At 39.0% G+C, this 21,818-nt stretch overlaps 2 protein-coding genes across 19 annotated transcripts in view; both read right to left on the reverse strand.

The window, feature by feature from the left end:
- LOC139964807 (uncharacterized) overlaps window positions 1–6,802 on the reverse strand; it is a 35,411-nt gene extending 28,609 nt beyond the window's left edge. For 6 of the 15 annotated variants that reach the window (XR_011792095.1, XR_011792092.1, XR_011792094.1 and 3 more), the window contains exon 1: window positions 2,919–3,296. Coding sequence is in view for 7 of the 15 variants with exons in the window: in XM_071966794.1 (XP_071822895.1) it covers window positions 2,919–3,165 (247 nt within the window). In the remaining 8 variants the exon portion in view is untranslated. Of the gene's footprint in view, window positions 1–2,614; window positions 2,818–2,918; window positions 3,298–6,672 lie in introns of those variants that run through there. The other 9 variants (XR_011792097.1, XR_011792098.1, XR_011792096.1 and 6 more) reach the window with 4 other exon arrangements.
- A 1,062-nt stretch (window positions 6,803–7,864) lies between these two features.
- Window positions 7,865–21,818, reverse strand: part of LOC139964804 (trafficking kinesin-binding protein 1-like) — a 53,579-nt gene continuing 39,625 nt past the window's right edge. For all 4 annotated transcript variants that reach the window (XM_071966781.1, XM_071966780.1, XM_071966783.1 and 1 more), the window contains 6 exons: window positions 19,463–19,542; window positions 18,744–18,932; window positions 17,325–17,593; window positions 16,976–17,131; window positions 15,705–15,801; window positions 7,865–15,182 (listed from right to left, as the gene is read on the reverse strand). In XM_071966781.1, the coding sequence (XP_071822882.1) occupies window positions 14,327–15,182; window positions 15,705–15,801; window positions 16,976–17,131; window positions 17,325–17,593; window positions 18,744–18,932; window positions 19,463–19,542 (1,647 nt within the window). In that variant the 3' untranslated portion in view covers window positions 7,865–14,326. The remainder of the gene's footprint in view (window positions 15,183–15,704; window positions 15,802–16,975; window positions 17,132–17,324; window positions 17,594–18,743; window positions 18,933–19,462; window positions 19,543–21,818) is intronic.

Consider the following 21,818-nt stretch of genomic DNA (forward strand, 5'->3'; position numbering starts at 1 on the left):
AAAAACAAGGGGGGTTCTCAAACCTTAAAAATATTGACTTTTTATCCCAAAATGTTGAGATAAAATGTCAAAATGTTGACTTAAAAAGTCAAAATTTTGAGAAAATAAAGTCCAATTTTGAGATGTCAGGACACTCTTTTTTCAAAACTTTCCTATGTCCCTATTAAGCCACCGTATGATGGTGTCTGCTACGTCAATTTAAATAATATCACGAGTCGTTTTGGAAACAACTACGACACACGTTCAAATCGTTATGGGTTGGTGAGCGATATATTGTCCCTCATCATATATGTATACATATCAAAGTAAGGTTACCCCGACTTTGGCGAACCATATCTATAAATGGTTTCAAAAGGGGGTAATTATTTTTAGGTAAAGATTAGTACGTAGCCTACTCGTTGGCCCGTGGTGTGTATGTAACGACATTAGTCGGAAAAGCATAAAATACATTCACAGAGATTCACTGAATACGGTAAACGTCTGATCATAGCACCATGGTGACATTGAGATTGGGGCTATAAACGTTTCCTCAAACTGCTATTAGAGAGATTTTGTTATTTTTGGTCATTGAGTGAAACCCATCATGAAAAACACTTTCACGGTTAGATCGCCGTCAGTTTTTAGTTTAGGGCTTTTTTCCATATCGATATTAATATAGTTTCCTGTGATGTGAGCGTTTATAACGCAAGATGCGTAATCGAAATTTATGTCAGTTCAGATCTTTCGTATACCGTTTCATTTCATTTGAAACAGACGATTGGAAGGAGAAAATGTAAGAATACTTTCCTTAGATTAATTATGTAGTAGACCTTTATGCGATGTGAATCAGAGGGAGGGGGGGGGGTGGGACGAAAGGGCGGGAGGACGGGAGGGGGTCAATATCCGTGAGGGGTAACGCCATTGGATTGTCAGTATATGTGGGGCATGTGGTTTTGATTTGCGGGAGAGAACCATAAATTTAGCTCAACATTTTCAACAAACTGGATCCTCTTACGTTTCCAACAAGAAAGGGGGCTTCTTAAATTTCAAACGGGAACATTGTACTAATAAAAAAGGGGATGGGTTCACTTTGAAATAAACAACAAGGGGCACTTGTAATAGATGCAAAAGGCCTGCAGTTTTGAAGTTTTTACAGAATTGTGATGGCACTTCCCCCAAGTGGACCCCTTGCTCCGACCAGGGACGTAGCCAGAAAATCGAAAGGGGAGGGGGATGGGGTGGAAGCAGAATTTTAAAAGGGGCACTTGTCACAAAGGGAGCATTATTACACTTAACGGAGCACTATGATGTAAAAAGGATTTTTTTTTTACCCAAAATGCCTCCCACGTTGCAGGAAATAATAAGTGTATTGTATTAATTAGCAGACAAACTTTTCAGGGGAAAGATTGAGAAGGTTTGCTTAGCTACCTTGAACCTGAAAAGAGGGCTTTAATTATATTTCCTGCTTTTAGTTAGATTTTATTTTTCGAGGTACTCAAAAAGGGGTCAGTGGGGGAGGGTGGTGGAGCGATCAATCCCATTGCTCCCCTCCCCCTGGTAACGTCCCTGGTTTCGACGCACCTTAATTGAACCCCCCAACCCCCCCCCCCCCAACCCGCCAAAAAACTAGAGGTATATTCTATTTTCCAGGGTATGTTGCAAAATTTACAAATTTAATTTTCTTGTTCCTTTCAAACTCTTCTCTCTTAAAATAGGGCTCTGATATAAATATGACAAAATAAAGCGATATGAATAAATATGAATAAACATATATTCACAAATTTGGTACTTGTTAAGTTCAAACCCCTTGATAGTATAGTAGGACCCTATATTACCAATTCCAAGGACAAGTACAAACATCAATTAATAGGACTAATAATCGGCAAAATAAGTTTGTTACGGAGTTCATGCATGTGACAAGTTATTAAGGATTTTTACAGGTAGGAATGATTATTTACAGTTTTTACTAAGATGCTCGCATGTTGTTCTTTGTCCAGTTTGGTCTTTTACCATTTTCTCCGGATTTCGATGACCAGTGTATATCAACTAATAAATTTCAACAAACAGGTGTATAACGGTCGCGACACCAACAAAAGCCCCCGAAAAGTCCGAGGTCTTCGTTCGTGTGACCCTTTCCAAGTACCGCGGGTATGAAACGTACTGAAGATGGTCCGCGTGAGGTCTAAGTGGAATTTGTCTGTGGCCTATAGATATTGAGAGGAACGTCCTATACTCGTAACATATATAGCTGACTGCAGCTTGATATCATTGATAATGTATGGAAATTTGATGATATTGATTTCATTAAGTCGCATTTGTAACTTCCAAAGATCTTCACTCGGGCAACTGGTATCTGTGTAAATTGACGTAACTGTAGAATAAAACTTCCTCTCCCCCCACCTCCCTCATTGCCGTTAACCTATTAATTCCCGGCATTGTAGACTTCTGTAGGTGTATAGGTGGCATAATTATTATACTAATATATTGTAGTAGGATACCGTGTCCGTCTATACACGTTTCAAGATTATTATTATTATGCTAACGTGTCGTCAGCCTGTAAGACGTGGATCCGATAAAGCCTACACAAATAAGCCTGCTCTATGGCGCTGATACCTATACACGTGTTTCGACTTACCTGTCTAGAGACCAAGCGATTCCGTACATATCAACCCTTAAAATAACAAATACAATATATCTCCATTGCTTAAATCGGAAACAATTCGAGACAAACCGACCAGGTCTGCTCCAACAGTGCATGAACGTGTATAGGTTCATGTATTGCAAGAGATTTGCTATATAGATTTCACCCCCGAATCTCTTGCACTTTTTTTTTTTTTGGCGTGTGTGTGCGTATATGTGGGTTTCCTTCACACGAATCGCTCTTGTATTACGCGTAGATTTACGTTAAGACATATACGGAGACTGATAACTATGTTTACCTGGAAGGGGAGGTGGGTCCTCCTGCGCGCAACTGTTCCTCTGTGATCCCAATAAAGTACACAAGAAGAGAGACGCCGAGAGAAGGTCCGAAAGGCTGCCGACTGTTGCCATGGTGGAGTAGTACAGGCAGACAGTAACCGGTGTTTCAGAAACGTCACCTTGTCCCGGCGGATCTTCAGCCACACGAAGCTCATTATTTTTTAACAGTTCGGTGTATAAGGTTATCGTCCAACCGCAAAAGTACATACGATCGTCAATGATACAGAAGGGGAAAAGGTACAAGGAGAGAGAGAGAGAGAAATAAAAACATAAAATAATAATTAGAGATGAAATTTTCCGCGTGGAGGTGGTGCTATCCTGGAATAGCCCTGTATTGATGGATCATAGGAAATGGGACTGTCAATGTTAGTTAAATGGTGACTTCCGGAATATGTTATAACTCGTCCAATCATTACAATAAATGGAAGAGTTGTAATCTTTCTATTGTGTATGTGTATTTACATTGCGCTATGACCTCGACTTAGCCTACCTATATACACATGCTTGGCGAGTTGTCGTAAAACGCGCTATTCAACGTTCACTGTATGGGTCTGATAAAGCAAGTATAAGCCTATAACTGCATATGCAATGTAGCCTATACCTGTAATCTAATAGGCCCACATATCTGAACTGGTGGATATCACAGTCTTGTAAATAACTTGTGTATCGGTTTATAGCATCACAAGTGGTGCTTGTGGAATGAGAAGGTGCCCCTCTGATGTTGTGCCCCCCACTTTTTGGAAGCTTCCTACCCCTGGTTTTCCTAGAATGTTTTGTGTAAATTACATCTATCAGGAACTGACCTTATGACCGGTGTGTTAGGCTTACTAGTCCAGCCACTTTTACTTTTAAGTCACAGCTCTTTCTAAAGGATCATTTTCCAATAATTCCAGTCGGTTTGAGAAATACAACCTAGACTGAGCAGAACAGTCGTTTTGCATTAGCGACCTACGGTGATATATCAAACCTGATCCATTAACAGTCAGTAGACGTATATATATAGTTCACAGAGGCAAGAAATAGTCATTGTGGTTATAATAATGTAGCATCTTGCGACGTTTATACTCTCGTATTTGTGGGTCGAAATATAACCCTCGATCAGACTTGTTGAAGTACACATATATGCATGTAGTGTGCGTCCAATTGGAATATCCCCCCCCCCCCCCTTGATGTGAGTATGAATGCGAGTACAAGGCTCGAAAATAAACGCGACTGAGTACGAGAAAGCTAGTACCAGTATGAGGACAAAACTATACCAGGGCACTACTAGTTTGTCCTTGGCTATACTTCGCGGAGTGAAATTCACTGGGTTTTGGATAGTAATTCACTTGGGTTTTGAGATATCTATATAGAAATTACACAGAACCAATAATTTGTTGTCGTGGGACTATAACTTTTTAAACGATTTACCCCGGCTATTTTTCAGTGTTACTTTTATCGTCTTAGAATTTATTGGGTTTATGACAAATGGTCATCCTAGGGGTTGAAAGGTCGCCACTATAACAAGTGATGTAGGACTTCTCAGTGTGCAAACGTAGAATTTCGTACCGGCCAGCATGCATCCATTTTTAGCGACAATATTTACGGCGGAGACGACCTGTGTGGGTTCTATATATAGATACCGAATCATTCAACTGAATTACAAGTGCCTTACCAAAATCACCCCCCCCCCCCCCCATTGGATACAGGTCTAGACATTTAATCTGTTACTTAACCCAAATATTTACCTACCTGACCACTACAAGTTTGCAGGGAAATGTGAGCGTAGAGATGAAAAAAAAACACATTCCCCGACAATGGTTAACATTTCAGGCTGAACAGATGTATGCTCTTCTAACTGTGGTAAGGTATTTCGACAGTGATCAGGAGTAGTGTTAGTTCGCACAAAGGGTTAACCATGCATTGTCGGAAAACAAACCATAACTGAACCAAAAAAATTGATGATTCTTTTGTCTTACTTTCAGATATCCTTATAGCTTCTCATGGTACTTGGATGTTAATGACCATGCATGAAAAGTGTGGATGGTGTGATAAGGGCGTCGGGAGGGTGAGGATGGGGTAGGGGGGGGGGTGGGGGGTTTGAAGGTAAAAAATGGAGGCTGTAAGTCAATGAACTCCGTGAGGTACCAATTGCACAGTGGGTACCCCCCCCCCCCCCCACAGAATAATGCAAAATATTGAAAAAGGCCTTGTTTCTTCATCTACATATATGTATTGCATCCTCAGAATATGTACACCAGACATTAGGAGAAATGAGTTTTTTTTGGGGGGGGGGCTATCAGGAATTTTCTGTGGGAAACTTTATTAAGAGGTGTTCTGTTGTCCAAATAGAGGGCGATACTCTTGCCTTTTCGACATCTACCTTCTTGAAAAACCCAGACAAGACCAGAAAGTTCAACAAGGGGTCAAGCATAATGGGACTGCACCGTTTGAAAAATTTGACCACTGTTAGCAACCTCTGAATTGACTGTCAACATATTATTTCAGGCAATAGCGATTATTAAGGATATTCATTTAGCTATCCCTATACGCGCAATACGGTCTCTAACTCGGTAGGTGGTTTCGAAAGCGAGACCTCCTCGATATGAATTATTTTAATAACAGTGAGACTTCGTTCACTCTCCAGTCGGGTGAGAAGTTGAAGCCGATGTCGCTCAAAAGGATTTTCCACGCGGGAGAAAATGCCGTGACGATGTTTCGTTTACATGAACATTTTCCATCCATTGTCAATACGAAGATATCTCCAAACATAACGCATTTTCGTCTTCAGTAACACAAACGTATCTCTCGGCCTATATCAACAGATTGAGAAACAGTGTTTATGTCATGTGTCAGCATTCTGTTTTTAATTGTTTGGTAAAGGAATTGACAGAGTATGACTGAGTATGTTGTCATACAGGGAAGCGGACGTAAGCCGTAGTGTGTGGTGGGAGGGTGGTGGTGGTTTGGGGGAGGGGGGGGGGTTGGCCTGATCGAGCTGTGCGAAGCTCCAGTGAAGGTTAGCAAAACTAAAAATAAAGCAGACCAGTAAATGAACGAGGACAGAGAAAGAGTAAAGAAGCGTTTACAAAACAACAAAAATCAAATTAGTAAACTAATAAAAACTATAGTTAGCGTCAGCCAGAGGAGTGGAGGGGGCAGTCGACTTCACTGGGAGGCTGGTACTACCATCCTCCAAGGATGTAAGCCGTAGTAGTGGTTATGCTGAGAAATGTTTAGAGAGGTATGGCTGCGAAGGGATGGGGTGGGGAGGCTGGATAGATGGAGTGAGTACTGAAAAGCCTAAACGAGTAGAAAATTTGCATTTAGCTAAGAATTTGCTTCGTCTTCAAGTTTACTTTGTTTAAGTTAGACATTTAAAACATAACTTTATGACCCGAACGCGACGGTGTTTGTGTGTTGAGGAGCCGTTCCTAAAACAAACGTGCACCCACATCGTTACAACCCCCCCCCCCCTCCCGAGGGGGCCCTCAAACATTAATACAAATATATTATAAGGGATATCCCTGTCTTCGTCCCACACCAAATATATATATATATATATATATATATATATATATATATATATATATATATATATATATATATATATATATATATATATATATATATATATATATATATATATATATATAAATATATATATATATATATAGCCAGATGAAAAGTATTCATATTTTTGGTATATACAAGATCAAATTCAAATTGACTCACCGGCTCCCGGGTAGCCAAATTTAGATTTTTCTCCTTCTAAGACAAGACACGAAGATGGAAAAATGGATCTTTCCGATTGCATTGCTCACAACGAATTTATGATGCACAGTGGACGACTTGAAGGTGTATACATTGTACATGCGAGGACAGATCTAGGCACAAACGAACAGTGAAGTAGTGTAACAAATTCTTTCCCTTTATCATGCAAATGAAATTCAAAATAAGTTTACATCGGCATGCGTAGCTGGTCATTATGATTAGGCAATCATCTGTTTCTTTGCTATGCTTGTTATTCTCGTTGGCTCATATAAAAGCAGGGAGCCTATTGTGATTAGGGGTCCTTTTCTGGGCAAGTTTTGCGTTAAGCAGACCTTTTGGCTAAGATCATGTGTAGTATCTGTTCCCTTTCGAGGGGAATCGTGATACACAACTGACGATTATCACACAGTCACAGTCTCGATGCAAGGGGAATGGGGTCGAGAGCGGATCAGTTTTTCGTGCCCAGGTTATTTCCTGGGTGACTTTTCTTAAAAAGTACTTTTTGGTGCCTCCGTATTATTTTATGGCCGGACTACGCCTTGCATCTTATTTTATACCAAAAGAAAGAAGTCCATATAAGTCTATGACAACACTTACGTATTGAGAGATGTTCCTTTATTTTTTTTTGCTCTGTGTTTGCTCCAATGGTAGAGTATAGACATGGGCCTATACGAAGGATAATATAGTGTGACGTGCAGGCCACTGTAACTTGAGACAAGATATGTCAACAAAGACAACAGACACTGTTCAATATTTGTACATTTTTATTTCGTTTCATATGCTACAAAATTGAATCGGCTGCAACCAATCTCTCTCTTTTCTCATAGTCTGCGAGCAGTTTAGAGGAGTATTGGTTCATTATCGACTAATGAAAGATGAAACATGAATAATGCAATTTGTGTTGGTGACGTCATCACTTTAGCGTGAATGATAACTCTCCAATCCTTTCAAAATTTTCAGCTACAAAAAAAAAAAAAAAAAAAAAAAGGGAAAGAAATGAATGAATCACTGTTCGTTGAAGAAAGAGTAAATTTCCCATACGTAAAGAATAATGTTTATTCTTACTGCCCGCAACGGAAACCTTGCACAGAAGAAATGGTGTACTTATCTTTTTTTTTGCTAATTACCACGTTAATTAGCCAATACAATAAGATTTTTCTTCAAATATATTATTCCTAATATTTGAGGAACATGACGAACTCTACTTTCGTAAAAGATCGCAACATTTAAAAACAAAAAGTTTTTGTAGTATATAGGATAGTATTACATATTCATATTACCATAGGTTAGGGGTAAGCAACTTCAAAGTTAATATTTGTATAATTTACACGAAAGAACGAACTGTTACAGATATTCTGGCTATTACTCAGTAATAGTTAGTATGTGCCTTTAAATATTTAGCAGGAGATACCATGTATACCAGCCTTCTCCTTAGTGTTGAAAACAATTGTTGTTATTGTCGATTGAAACTGAAATATAATCGACTGCAAACATCATGAATATGCATGAGGCATGACAACATTGATAGGAAATATTGTTGCTGAATATTCACGAGTACTAATGTTCCTATATGATCCAATACACAAACACAATCAAAATTTTACGATTCAGGCAAGTGAAGAAACTTCTTCCATTTTTTCTACAATGGAGGGTGGGGCGATGGGTGGTGAGGGGGATGCATAAGGATACTTTTTAAACGAACCTTTTAAAAACATGCAATAAGTACACACTGCTGTAATTACCTCATTACATATTAATGATACCATATGTATCCACTGCAAAACCTCCCACCAACAAGAACCCCTTCCCCCACCTGTAACAACCCCCCCCCCACCAACCGCACCCATCAAGTGTATATTCCAATTCTGAATGTTGCCTTCTGAAGATCAATTTGAATGATCGCAACATTTAGTAAGAAATCTTAACATTCGCGACCGACCTTGACCAGAGTAACAGCTGTATTGATTGATTCCAAACTCTCACATTTCAAACAGTTTTGATTTCAGTAACTTCACACTTTCTTGCAATGGAGAGTAAGTTTTAATGACTTTGTCATTTGTATGACAAGACTCTCAAAAGATTCCTAACTGCTGGTCTTGATATCAAAATAACGACAATTGTTATGATGTATACTGTCTATAAAAACACCAAAAACACAGAAAAAGTGTTAATTTGAACCGAGAAAACAAAAGTATTATTGCTTTTAAGCTGATAAATGAACATAAATGCATATTCGTTTAAAACCTTGTATTTTCTTTTAGCTTTCATATTAAAACCTTCAATAAGAGCCTGGTCAAACAGTATTGCTTAGTACAACACACCAGCATTTACAGATTACATCAGCTGAATGCCCCCCTACCCCTCCCCCACCATGAAGAGTAATTAAGTCATTTCATTTCATTTAGTTTAAAATAAATCATATCCACAAGATAAAATTTGTGAAACAAGACAGAATTTAATCTCAAGAGTTAATACTGCAAACTGCTTTTCCGTTTACCAAAATCATTTCCCCTCTTTCCACGAAAGGGTTTAAAAGCTACCGAAATGAATATTGATTTACGCCTGAAGCAGCAAACTTCCATTTCTGCGAAAGCTTGCTTGTGGCTATGTGCAACAGAGGACACATGCTTGCGCTGAACGGAATTTAAGAGCTTTGCATAATCAATCTAAAACTGTACAATGTAAAGCACAATCGTATTATTTTTTTACAAATATATATATATATAGACTTGTATTCCAGTTTAATATTCGAAGAAACATAAACAGCCTTAATAAAAATCACCCAAGAGTTTCAAATCGCACACATGGGTAAGAATCACTGTAACATTGCACAAATCCCTCTCATACACACATGCACACACACATAATTGATGTACATACCAACAGACAACTTAACATTTCACAGCTGCACATATCACACTCATACGCTCCTCCGGACAGCAATTTTTTTTTACCCTCAAATTTTTTTTAAAATACATATTTTGCTTGCTTTGGTAGAAAGAAATAAAGTAACATAAAAAGGCAAGCGAGGGAGTGGGGCGAAGAGGGGGGGGGTGGAAATGAAAGGGTGAAGAGAAATCATCATGCTTTAATTACATTCAATAAGAAACTCAATAGAAAGTTTCTGCTGCCCTTAAATGCACCCCAAAGTTAAACTTTACCATAAAGTACACAATTTATGACATACCAACCCCTGTCACATAAAAAAGAAAATGAAAAAAAAAAGAGCTTTTCAAGACTATAGGCTTCTGTTAACAAGCAAAAATTGCTTTCTTGAACAAACACTGTTCATCGCCACACTGTCTTTGGTGCTACTGTTCCCTTTCTTTAATCTCTGTTGTCCAGAGAGAGACAAGAATTATATCAACCATGAAAAGGACATGTTTATCTTTGGTTTAAGTCAAGTGTTATCGTCGCATATACATAACCACTTGTAAAAATTGAAGACCTATTTTCATGTTAATTTTTTTTTATTTTTTATTTATTTTACTATTCCAACAGGGAGCAGATCTACCTTTTATTCTTATCCATAATTCCTGATACTAGCCTCTTTATTCCACCTTCCTGTCCCCGCTGATTGAGAACACCACCATTTTCCTACGCATGATGGTGGGTTCCTGCGTCAAACCTTCCAATCAACCTCATGTGTAACCACGATACCCACGTTTGTAAGTCTGTAACCCAAGACAACTGTTGACCTCATACATGTTAAGAAGAATACAGAAATTGGTTACCCTTATGGTCCAATGTTCATTCTACTTTTAACCAAAAGGTTTCACTTAGAGACATGGTCAATTACATCAAAATTTTAAAAGCTACATTTTCTGTAGTGTCCTCAGTATGAGGTTACATAAAATGGAGCATTACAACAAACCCTGTACTGACTTTTGTGTGTAAATCAGAAAATCAATAATTTGAATGAATTAAATTGGACAAGAATGAAACAAAATTATTAAATAGCAATGAATGAAAATTCAATACACATTTCAAATCAATATTTTCATTGCCTTATTACATACTCTGTAATTGGACTGCGGTATAAAACGCAAAATAGATGTCTTACAAACTAATTTTTTGAATTAGCTCAGGCATACATTGGCTAGAATGAGATTCTAGTGACCAAAAGTAAAGCCAAGTCGTGTGCTAGCTAAATAAGCTTTCAAGCACTCTAAGTCTAAAATGTGATGGTTTTTAATCAGGGCATTCACATAACAGTTCATCCACTGGTCACCGGTTAATGATGAAATGTACGGCCCGTCCTTGCTTAGACACACAGGCAGCATCTGAAGCAATGGCGAGGGAATTACCATTACCCGAACAGAATACTCTCCCAGACTCCCACTATGCAAAAAGTGTTCAGATCTCGTGGGATAACATTTTGTACATCCATTTTTATGCCTTTATCACACTTTCAAATATTTATGGTACTCTCTCAACACAACTATGAAAATTGAGTACATTTTTATTACTTTAACAGAAAAAAACTGAAAAAGAAAAAGGGAAAAAAAAAGAAAAAAAATGCCAAATCACTTCAGCTGTACAGTCCATATAACAACACTAAAGCACCTGTTACTTTAATCTCACCAACCGATGCCGAAAAGCACCTGTCAATTAAAGCAATATGCCAGGGTAGATACCAAAAAAAAATGGAGAATAATTTCACGATCTGTTGGTTTTCTAAAGGTTCAAAAAGTGGTCACAAAGTACACTGTTTTCCATCGTTTTTATCCTAAAGGTTAGGCCTAAAACAAGAATCAGAAGTAAAATAAATTTTCCCCCTATTCTTTGGCCATAAAAATTGAAATAATATGTAAATTTCTTGGAACCTTTTAAAATGCACTTTGCATCAAACTTTTGCCCGAAGTCTGGTTTTATAGGAGTAGATGGTGGGGTTGCTGCAGTCCAAACAGTCCGAAACAACATAGTTTTTTGTCTCAAAGGCCCCACTCAAACAACCACTTCAAGAAGCTTTATAGTAAATGTTATAGGAAAGTTTACAGAGCCGAAGTTTTCCTTTCCTTTACCACCATGTTACTGGGTTATATTGTACTTTTAAACTTTTTAAAGTTAGTGAATAATTTGTTTAATATTTTAAACCTGCGAATTCTTTCCTCCTTTTCTTCATTTTATCAAAATCTTGACATGATGATGATGATTAAAATGAGAAAGAAAAACACATTGTGCCACACACAACCACACACTAGATATCTTTAACCAGTCCCTCATAAACGACTTAACTACCCTTCAGTTCAAAAAAACTAACTTCCACATTCCACCTGATGGCTATTTGAGGAGGGAAATAAAATAACTTTTCCCAAAAAGCCTTGCATCAAACAGACACAGAGCACATGACCCCCGACGACCACCGTGCAGAATCTACAGACTCAAAGAGTTTAAAAATAAATCCCTTATGTCTTTGTGTTTTATCAAACTTTATGCTGTACTAGTAGAGTATGATGAATGTAGTAATTTAAACCAAAAACTGAAAAATCTTTTATGTTTTAAAGGTCACCGCAATACTACCCGACAATTTGCTAGAGGTCAAATCTCCAACTACTGTCAATTATAAAAACATGTCCTGTGGCTGAGATATTCATTAAATATTATCAAATTTAAACAATCCTACAAATAAACTATACCAGAATGATTTCTTACACAAGAATTGAAACATTAATTTATTGCCCGTGAACAGACTCTGAAATTCTTTGGAGGCAGCCGGGACCATGATACATAAGGGCACCGTCTAGTATACACTCTGCCTCGGTGACTAGATATCCAGATGTTGATATCAAGACTGCCAAACTGGCGGACAAGCGGAACGAATTGTTTCTAGATGCGTCTTTCTGACAATTCAAACAAGCTGAAAAGGTCAACCAGCTCATTATTTGAGAATTGAAAGAAACGATTTCAGCGTAACCGTATGTGTTTATTAACAGAACAGACGGGATCTCCATTGGGTCATCCTGATTACACTGGAAAAGGCCAGACATCATTTCTGGAGTTTTGTTCATTTCGAAAATATTATAGAGCAGATGTGTCACCAAGTTTGGATTTACAATGATTGCAATTTCTCTTGGGTACACCTTAACAGTTCTTTCAGTATATCATGTGGCACATATCCCTGATTTCAGAGGGCTGCTACTTTTGCTGGACAATTCAGTTTCAACACTTGTCACCAAAATATTGATAATTTATGATCATGGTTAGTGTTTGCAGAACGAGGCAGAGGATATGTAATTGTAGTGGACGCTTGACACCATGGAGGTGCTAACAAGAACATAGCAGGTGGGGAAAGGGAGGGGGGTGGGGTGCAGAGGTGTTGGGTTTTTGTAAGGCATCAACAGAGATCAACTATAGAAATTAATATTGCTTAAAAATGAAGAAATGGTTCTTAAAATGGTTAAAACAGATTCCTAAAAATTGTTAAAATTGTCCAAGAATGACATCACCATCAAGTCCCATGGGACTTTCTGATAATTAAGAGACGCACACTGCATTAAAATAATTCTTATTATTTATAACTAATATTTTTTAAAACCAGTGAAGGAATCAACTGTTAAACCGTCCTGCTTGAGAATAAACAATTTTTTAGATGATGTAAATATTGATTAGTTTTTAGGGGTGGGCAGACCCAGGGTATGAATATGCATATCATGTGGATGCCAGTTTAAACCAACGTTTCCACAATAAACTATACACATGTTCCATTGCATCTGACAGTAGGCTTAACTCTATACATTTAGAAAATACTTCACTCGAATGAAGTTTTGAGAAATGCAAGCGAGTTGTGACAAAATGGAAACAACAACTCTTTATTAGGTGGAACATTCCGATTCTTTCAAATCTTTTTCGACGGCAAACAATTTCTCTTTATCATCCCTAGTTTTAAGTATTTTTTGCTATCAACCTCTCTTTTCTTTCCTTTTTTTTGAAATGTTTCCTTTTTTACACCGCAGACCATTTTCGACTGACCCGAGCCATTCCGTAAATAAAAAGCAAAGCGAAGAATTGTTGAAGCGGCTTTCTTTTTTAAAGCTATCGAGCGAATAAAGGCGTGAAAAATATCGACAAAAAGCCTTGGAGACATCAAGACACCACAATGGCATAATAAAGCACCATGTTAAAATTGAGACACACACACAAACACACGATTTAAAATAGTTAATAGGCAAAAGAGGCCCATAAAATGGTTATTGGACAGGTCCCACTAATTACTGGGTAATTAATATCCTGTCATCCTTTGCTTTTAATCAAGTATTATGATGCGTGATGACATCTTGATATGCACCCCCTGCAAAATTAATCAAATTCTTCGATATTTAAAATACCGGGGGTTGTATGTAACATACAGGTCTACTGTAATCACAGACCAGAGTGAGATTTTCTCGACGTTGAAGTTGTCCTCCAGGAGAGGTAGTTTCAGAAAGTTAAAAAGACATAAATTAAATCCATCAAAAAGTGTCTAAACTGCGATTTTGTTCTTTTTCAATACTTGATTTTGCTGCTTATACCAGTGATGTTGTTCTGAAACACAACCCCGACCTGGTTGGTAGGAAGGGACAATATGAGACTGGACCTGATGGCACATGGGTATCCTTCAAACTACCCTCTTGGGTTACAACAATGCGCCTGGCTTATGAATGGCACTGAGACCCCTACTCTGTCCAGATATGACCGACATCGGGCTTGTCCCTGAAAAGAGATTTAAACCCTGCCCGGAAGGAGTACTGGATGTAGCTGTGTTTCCGCCGGACGATGTAGAAGTAGTGGTCATGTGTCTATAAGTCGAGGAGGGTCCTGTGAGGTTGTTCAGGTCCCCCAACCCCATGGACCTCGACGACGACGACGTCATGGTGGTCATGCCCCCACCTCTGGAATAAGAGGCCTGTGATGGCACTGACATACTCGGCGTGGTCATGCTAGAGAAAGTCGTGATTCCGCCCGAGCTTGCCCCGGGACGGGCGTGTGTCGGACTGCTGTATATCCCCGTGGCCATGCTGTACCCTAAATTCCTCGTAGCAGGCATGACGGCCAGAGAGGGCAGCAGCTGCAAAGCCTTGGTCACTCCTTGGTCTCTTGTGGCTCTGATGTTCTTCACCTTCTCCAAGAGTCTCTGTTTCGTGGCTTGATCCATGATCTTAATCTTCCCCTGTTGGGACGACACGGGCGAGGCGTTCCTGGAGAAGATTCCTCCTGTGACCTGGTGTACGCCCTTTGGTGCGGGCACTGGGTTCTCCGCTTTCTTCTCGTTATCTTGACTGGCCGTGAGGAGGTTTAGACCCTCTGTGTACTTCTTCATGACGGGACCACCGGTTATCTCTGATTTGGTCTTCACTGCGACGTTGTCGCTGGTGTTCCGCTCGTTGAGTACTTGAGCGATCCCGAGTGACGTGCTGAAAGTACGGGTAGCCGCGGATCGTTGGGGGTGCGACGTCTGATGCTGGAAGGGACTCATCACGCTTGACCTAGTACTGAAACAGATCAAGGAAAGTAAGGTAAGACCAAACTGTCATCACCAAGACGATCAATCCAAAGAGAAAAGTCAAGCGGTATTGGGGATGAGAGAGGGAGCCAGAGAGAGAGAGAAAAAGAAAGAAGGGTTCTGCAAAGGAATATGGGTGGGGATGGGGTTCATACAAAAGAGATGTAAGGAAGGACTAGAAGATATCTCAGAAAAATTTATTTAAGTATTCATGTTTAACTTTTCAATAAGAAAAAGTATAACAGTTTAAAAACAGCCCAGTATTCCTAATAGTTAGATCAAATCATTTCACCACTGATGGTTTGTAATATGCTGCTTATATTAAGGTGGGGGAGGGCAGTGGAGGCCAGGGAAGGGTAGGGGAACAGGGGAGGTGAGTGAGAGACTGTTGTTTCAAAATTTTCAAGTCAAGTTCCCCTTCAAGAGTACCCACTCTGCCAGCCTCCAGACCCTCCCCCTCTGTAATACATTAGCCTGGTATTTACATATCATTTACATATCACAAACTTACGTAGATGATAGCGCAGGCTCCAGAAGACCAATGTTACAATTGGTGAAGGTATAAGTGGAGCTGGTATTAGCATGGCACTTGCTAGGCATAGTTTGAGCTGTAAGAAAGGATAGAGGGACACTTAAATTAACCACACTGTGTTCTTATTCCCATGAAGGATCCTCATGCTAGACATATCACCATCAAATATATATATATAGCGTCCATAGCCTAGTGGTTAGGGTGTCCGCATACCGAAAAAACCGGTGGAAGCTGGAGGTTTTTTCACTGTTCTGGATTTTTCAACTCACTACCATTTCAAATTGACAGTTTCTTGAATTGGAGTCATGATCAATATCTCAAACTGCATTACTTTTCAAATTTCAATGGCAGCATTTACTCAGACTAAGCCTATCTCACATCCCTAGTAGAGGTACCAAGCCCTAGCCTTAGGTTTGCTACTACATAATCTCTCTGGCTGAAGTTGAAAATACTACAAAGAGGAGGGACTTATTTATCCTATTTCATATCCCAGAATGCTATGCAGTATGGGCAAATGGCCTCCCACAATTGAATATATGTTTAGTGGACTTTGTTCACTGAAGCATACTACTTGCAGTACTTGACATAAAATCCATAAACCGACATAAAATCCACGAAAACCGAGACGTTTGCTCCACAAAATGTGAACACTAAATTTTTCCCTGAGAGTTACAGTAGTATAGATGCATTACAATGTGTACTTGATCCTTTCTATGTACAATGAACTGCTTTGTAACATTTTCAAACAAGAAAGAAATTATTACTTAAACGACCATAAAATAAAAAAACCGTCTTGCTCTGGTAGGAACTTCAACATTATTGTGCAATTATATGAATGCAAATGGAACTGCTACTTAAAAGTTTTGGTCACGTTGAAATAATTTGACCGATTACATGTATTGCCACAGAATCAGAATGTCACAACGGCAGAATTTGACTTGATACTCTCTGTGAAAGACTTTCTCATCAGAGGTATACCATCGTTGCAGAGGTCAAGGGTCAAATATATTTGCTGTCCTATATTTGAACATCACAGGAGCCAATGCAGACTTATTAAAATATCTTCCTCCTCCCCCCCGTCCCCCCCCCCATCCTACTAAAAGGAAAAGAAAACAAAATAGACATTTTGACATAACTTTACTCACAATAACCATTTAGATTCATGTATAGGTTCATGCATAAAATACTTTCGTTTCTTATCCCTTCGATTAATAATTTTTTTTTCAAAGACTGACTGGATCTCAACTCACCGACGACCTGGCCGTCATCTTCAATGTCATCCAGACTGTACATCTCGCTCCTGTCAATCTCTCGGAAGCCCTTCACCATCACCCCCGGTCTCTGATCCAGCATGCTTGCCATGTGCGGTTGGGCCAACCGCTGCCAATGGTGTAAAGTGAGTGATCCTGGAACAGAATAAAAGAGCAAAAACGATTTCCGTCAGACTTGGGATGATCATGTCGTCTCTAACCCAAAGACGGAAAAATTTTCCAAAAATTTTGAAACTTTGAAGACTGGAATATCTCCCGAAAGTTTTGTAAAAAAATGGGAGTATGACTGCTAAAATATATCACAGGATATTTTCCTACAAAAACGCACCTTCCATGGGCTTCACTATCTGTAACTTCTCGGGCATGAATGATCGGTAACCGCCGTGGAAGCCCCCCGTGGACATTCCCGAGAGGCTGGACAGGAAGCTGTCCGGTGTGGGACACGTGGGAGTACCGACTTCGGATGAATCCGTCGGATGCTCAGCGTGGTACTTCCGTTCGGCCTCGACGTTCTGCTTCCTCAGCTCCAGCCTCCGTAAGGCCGTCTCGAGATCGTTCGATCCGGGGATACCTACTTTGGTGCTTCCTTTAACGGACCTGTGGAAACGATTTAACCAGCAAATAAATGTAAAAGCTACGTAAGCGGTTGATACAGCTCGGGCAAAAAATAAATCAAAATAAAACAGTTGGGTGGGATACAATACTTGCAGCCACCTCCTCTGTCATGCAATTGCTGAGATATGACTTATTTTCTAAAATCCATGCAGATGAAATTTTCTCTTTTGTTTCTAGCTTTGCTTTGTGGTAATTGAAGATGACTATTTCAATTTCATTTCAGCTCTTTCAAAGGCTGTATGAAGAAAAAATGAGCCAGAAATTTCTCCCTTGAATATACACCTTCCCCTAGTTTTACCCTTGGTGCCTGTTTTTATAATTTTTCCAAATCAAACCTTCTCTTGGTTTTTAAAATCAAAGTATCATATCTGAATTCCTCTCTAGAGCTTTCAAAGGTTATATTACTGTAAATGAGCCGGGAAATTTCTACTTTTCATGTAACACCTTTCCCCAATTCAGCAACAACTTGGCTTAGATACTAGGAGCACAACATCAAACCTTTTCAACATCAAGATCAAAACTATAACTTGGTCCCCTTTTCATTTTCTTATTATTGTCTATTTCATACAATTTCTACTTTTCAGGTTTTAACGCAGTAACACTTCTTTAGATTTCATGAGCACAACGTCAAACCTTACACTATTCTTTGTTTCTTTTTCGGATTTATATTTCTTTTTTATCATAACAACTTTGAAGACTGATATTTTCGTTTAAATTTCGCTTTATTTTGTTACCCGTCTGTGAAAAATTGATGAGGGTTATTTACATACTGCAGTAAGCACCCAATTTTCTAATTATACTCACCTTACTATCAAAGATATATCCTATATAAAGAGGACACACTTCCTACACACATAACATTCCCAAAGAGAAGCACATACCTTGGGTACCTGTGGGCTACAGCAATATCTTTAACCAAAGTAAAAGTTTGCATTTATGCAAATCCCTCCCTTTCGCATTCTCAAACCCTCTTCCTTCCTTCCTTCCTTCCTTCCTCCCTCCCCCACCCACCCCCCTAATGGACAGACACTAACGGCAGTTTGACTTACCCAGCCATGCTATCTGTGCTGAACGGCATCCCTCCCTCGCTCCCTCCCTCCCCCACCCTCCCCCAATGGACAGTTTGACTTACCCAGCCATGCTATCAGTGTCGTTATCCCCCTCGTACAGCTCGCTGTACGGCGTCCCAGGAATGGACATCACAGAACTAGAGGGCGATACTCTGGCACTGGTAAATTCCTCGCTGTAACCTGGTCCAAAGCTGTTGAAGGATCTCTTGTTCACCGCTTTCACCGTCTTCATCACGCTCCTGTTGTAATTTCTGTCAAAATTTACGGATATATTTGTCTTTCTGACAGAATCGTTTTCAGAGCTGTGTATTTCCACAGTAAGACATTTAGATATTTTTATATCCAGGACAATGTTTTTCTCACTAATCAATTTTTTTTTCAATTTGCTACATGTTTTTTGTATTATTTCTCTACCCCCTTTTTGTTTTTAATTTTGACAATGACATTTTAAACTTGGAAATGTACTTTGCAGTTGATACAAGACTCCAACTGCTTGAATTACTTTGATTGTCACTGAATATACTGCTAAGAAAATAATAAAACATTACATCCAATTTTTGTCATAGAACCAGGCAGCTCATGCTTCTATCGAAAAAGGTTTAGGTGAAGGGGAAACACCCAGCAATTTCAACTACAATTTTAATTTACCGACTTACATTTAAATCGACCTTCCTCATTGCATCACTCTTCTGACCTGGGGTGGGGGTGGGTTGGGCAGGTTCATAGTAACTACAGTAAAAGGAGGAGAGAGCACCTACAAAGAGGGCGGGTGTGGACTTACTTTTTGCCTAGTTTGGTTAGCTGGGGATCGCCTCCGAGCTCTTGTTCGACCGAATCGACTAATTCTGCAGCCAATGAGTCCTGTGAACAGTAAATTTTTATTACAAGTAAGACATACATAAGCTAAGAAGTTGAACAGACCAAAGTTAACTAAATACAAAAATTGTTTTACAGACAAACAAATTTCACAGCATTTCTGGGTGATTTTTTTCATTCATTCATTCATTCAGTAATTATTTCCAGCAAGCAAAAACTTTTCCAGAATGATAAAAGATCAGAGACTAGTGTGTACATATATACAAGTGCTATTTACATTTTTATGTGCTATTGTTATTGTATTGTACCTTCATTACCTGGACAACGATGAAACAGAAGTAAGATACTTCTCACGATAAATACGATATAAGTACAATACTTCTCTCGAGAAAATCCTTTTCTGCCATAGACGCTCTCTCAATAATTCTCAGGTTTAAGACTATACCATACACACATCAAGAAAATGTGGTACACTGGCAAACAACTACAACAACATGAGATCAATGGGGGAAAAATAGAACGAAGAGGTCACAATTTGATTTTCTATCACCGAGTAAATAAAGTCTAGTTATTTATAGAGATCCATTTGTCACAAAATAAAAAATGCAAAGCAATTAACCAGATAATTCGTGTGTGTTGTAGTCTCGTAGACTACAGACGGTTGTCGCTGGTAAAGGAAACAAGTCATTAATATTATTAAATATCCCCCAGATAAACATTCTGTGAATCTCCTCCGAGTCAATATAGTTTAAGTATGTTGATACCATCTGTTTTTCAAACAACATTACACATGAAAATATTGACTGTAAGAGCCATCTGAATGTTATGTCAATAATATGGAAAATTTATGGAAATATAAAGTTTGTGTTCAAATACAGCTCTATCTTGATCATTTCGAGTGGATATTTTTAACTTTTGTCACGTTAGTAATCGACCTGAGAGATTATCAGGGAGATTAGAGTCTTGAAGGAGTTGAAGTTATCATCAACACACAGACCATCGTGAAGTACTAAACAGTAATTAATCACTGATCTTATCCATGTTGTGCTTAATAACCAGAGTGCAGTAGGTGTGTAAGGATATGTAAGGGATTCCCCCTCACCCCTGCTCTTGTATGTTGTATTTGCTGCATGCACTGAACGACTGGCTAGACAAAACGCTTCCAGAGATGTACTCTTGTATTAGCGTTGATGTGTGAAATCCCAGGTGACATTAGTACACAAACAACCACAATCCCAGACCTGTGACATTAGTACACACAATGCTAATCTCATTCATGTATTGATCCAGTCATCCAATACCTTCAGCTGTTTACAATCCTCATCACAGACCGATCACATTCGATGCAGTAAAAACCATTAGTTCACTAACAACCACAATCCCAGACCTGTGACATTAGTACACAAAATGCTAGGCTCATTTCATGTATTGATCCAGTCATCCAATACCTGCAGCTGTTTACAATCCTTATCACCGACGATCACATTCGATGCAGTAAAAACCGAACAAGGACCGATCTATCGCTTGGCAGTACGCCAAGTTTACGTCGTTCACGAGACTAATCAATCACACTCCTACTTCTGCGGAGCACAGGTTGGGACTTTCTCGATAAACATTTTCTGGAGATAACATCCAGGTTACAGCCAGAGAGCGGTACGATGGTACGATACTCTACTTTAACTGCAATCAAGAGTCAAAGTTCGAAGAGGGCAGTGTAAACATCCTTCAATGTTTGGTCTGCAATAATCATACATTCGACTTAACTGTACAGAAATGCTGGTGGCATTGAGGAAGTGATGTTTAATAGTTAGGTTAGGGGTGGGGTGGGGTTGCTTTTACAATCAGGTGCTGGTATTAAGGCAGTCATTTTTAATAGTTGGGTTGCAAAATTGTTTTTCATTCCGATCACCCTCACATAGAGTATGTAATATTCACACATAGTTTTGGATAACCCTAAATCTACCTAACAGATCTATGATGCTATCATTTTACTTGCTTCTGATCACAAAGTGTTTGTAAAAAAAAAAAAGGTTGATATCTAATATAGATAAAGTAAGTATCATAGGCCCAATTTTTTGGATGTCCTGTCCTATCCTCCCATTATGAAAAAGTCAACACAATATTCAGCTTTATGAATCAAAGCACTGATTTTCTTGATGTCCTGCCCTAATGTCCCATTATGAAAAAGCTACAACTTTAAGAATCAAACTATCAAAGCCCCAAATTGTTTGGTGTCCAGTGCTACTGTACCATCCCACAATGACCAAGCCAACGCAATACACAGCTCTAAGAAATAAAGCCCTGGACAATGACAACATTAG

Source organism: Apostichopus japonicus, chromosome 23 (assembly GCF_037975245.1).
Source record: "Apostichopus japonicus isolate 1M-3 chromosome 23, ASM3797524v1, whole genome shotgun sequence".
Classification (NCBI taxonomy): domain Eukaryota; kingdom Metazoa; phylum Echinodermata; class Holothuroidea; order Aspidochirotida; family Stichopodidae; genus Apostichopus; species Apostichopus japonicus.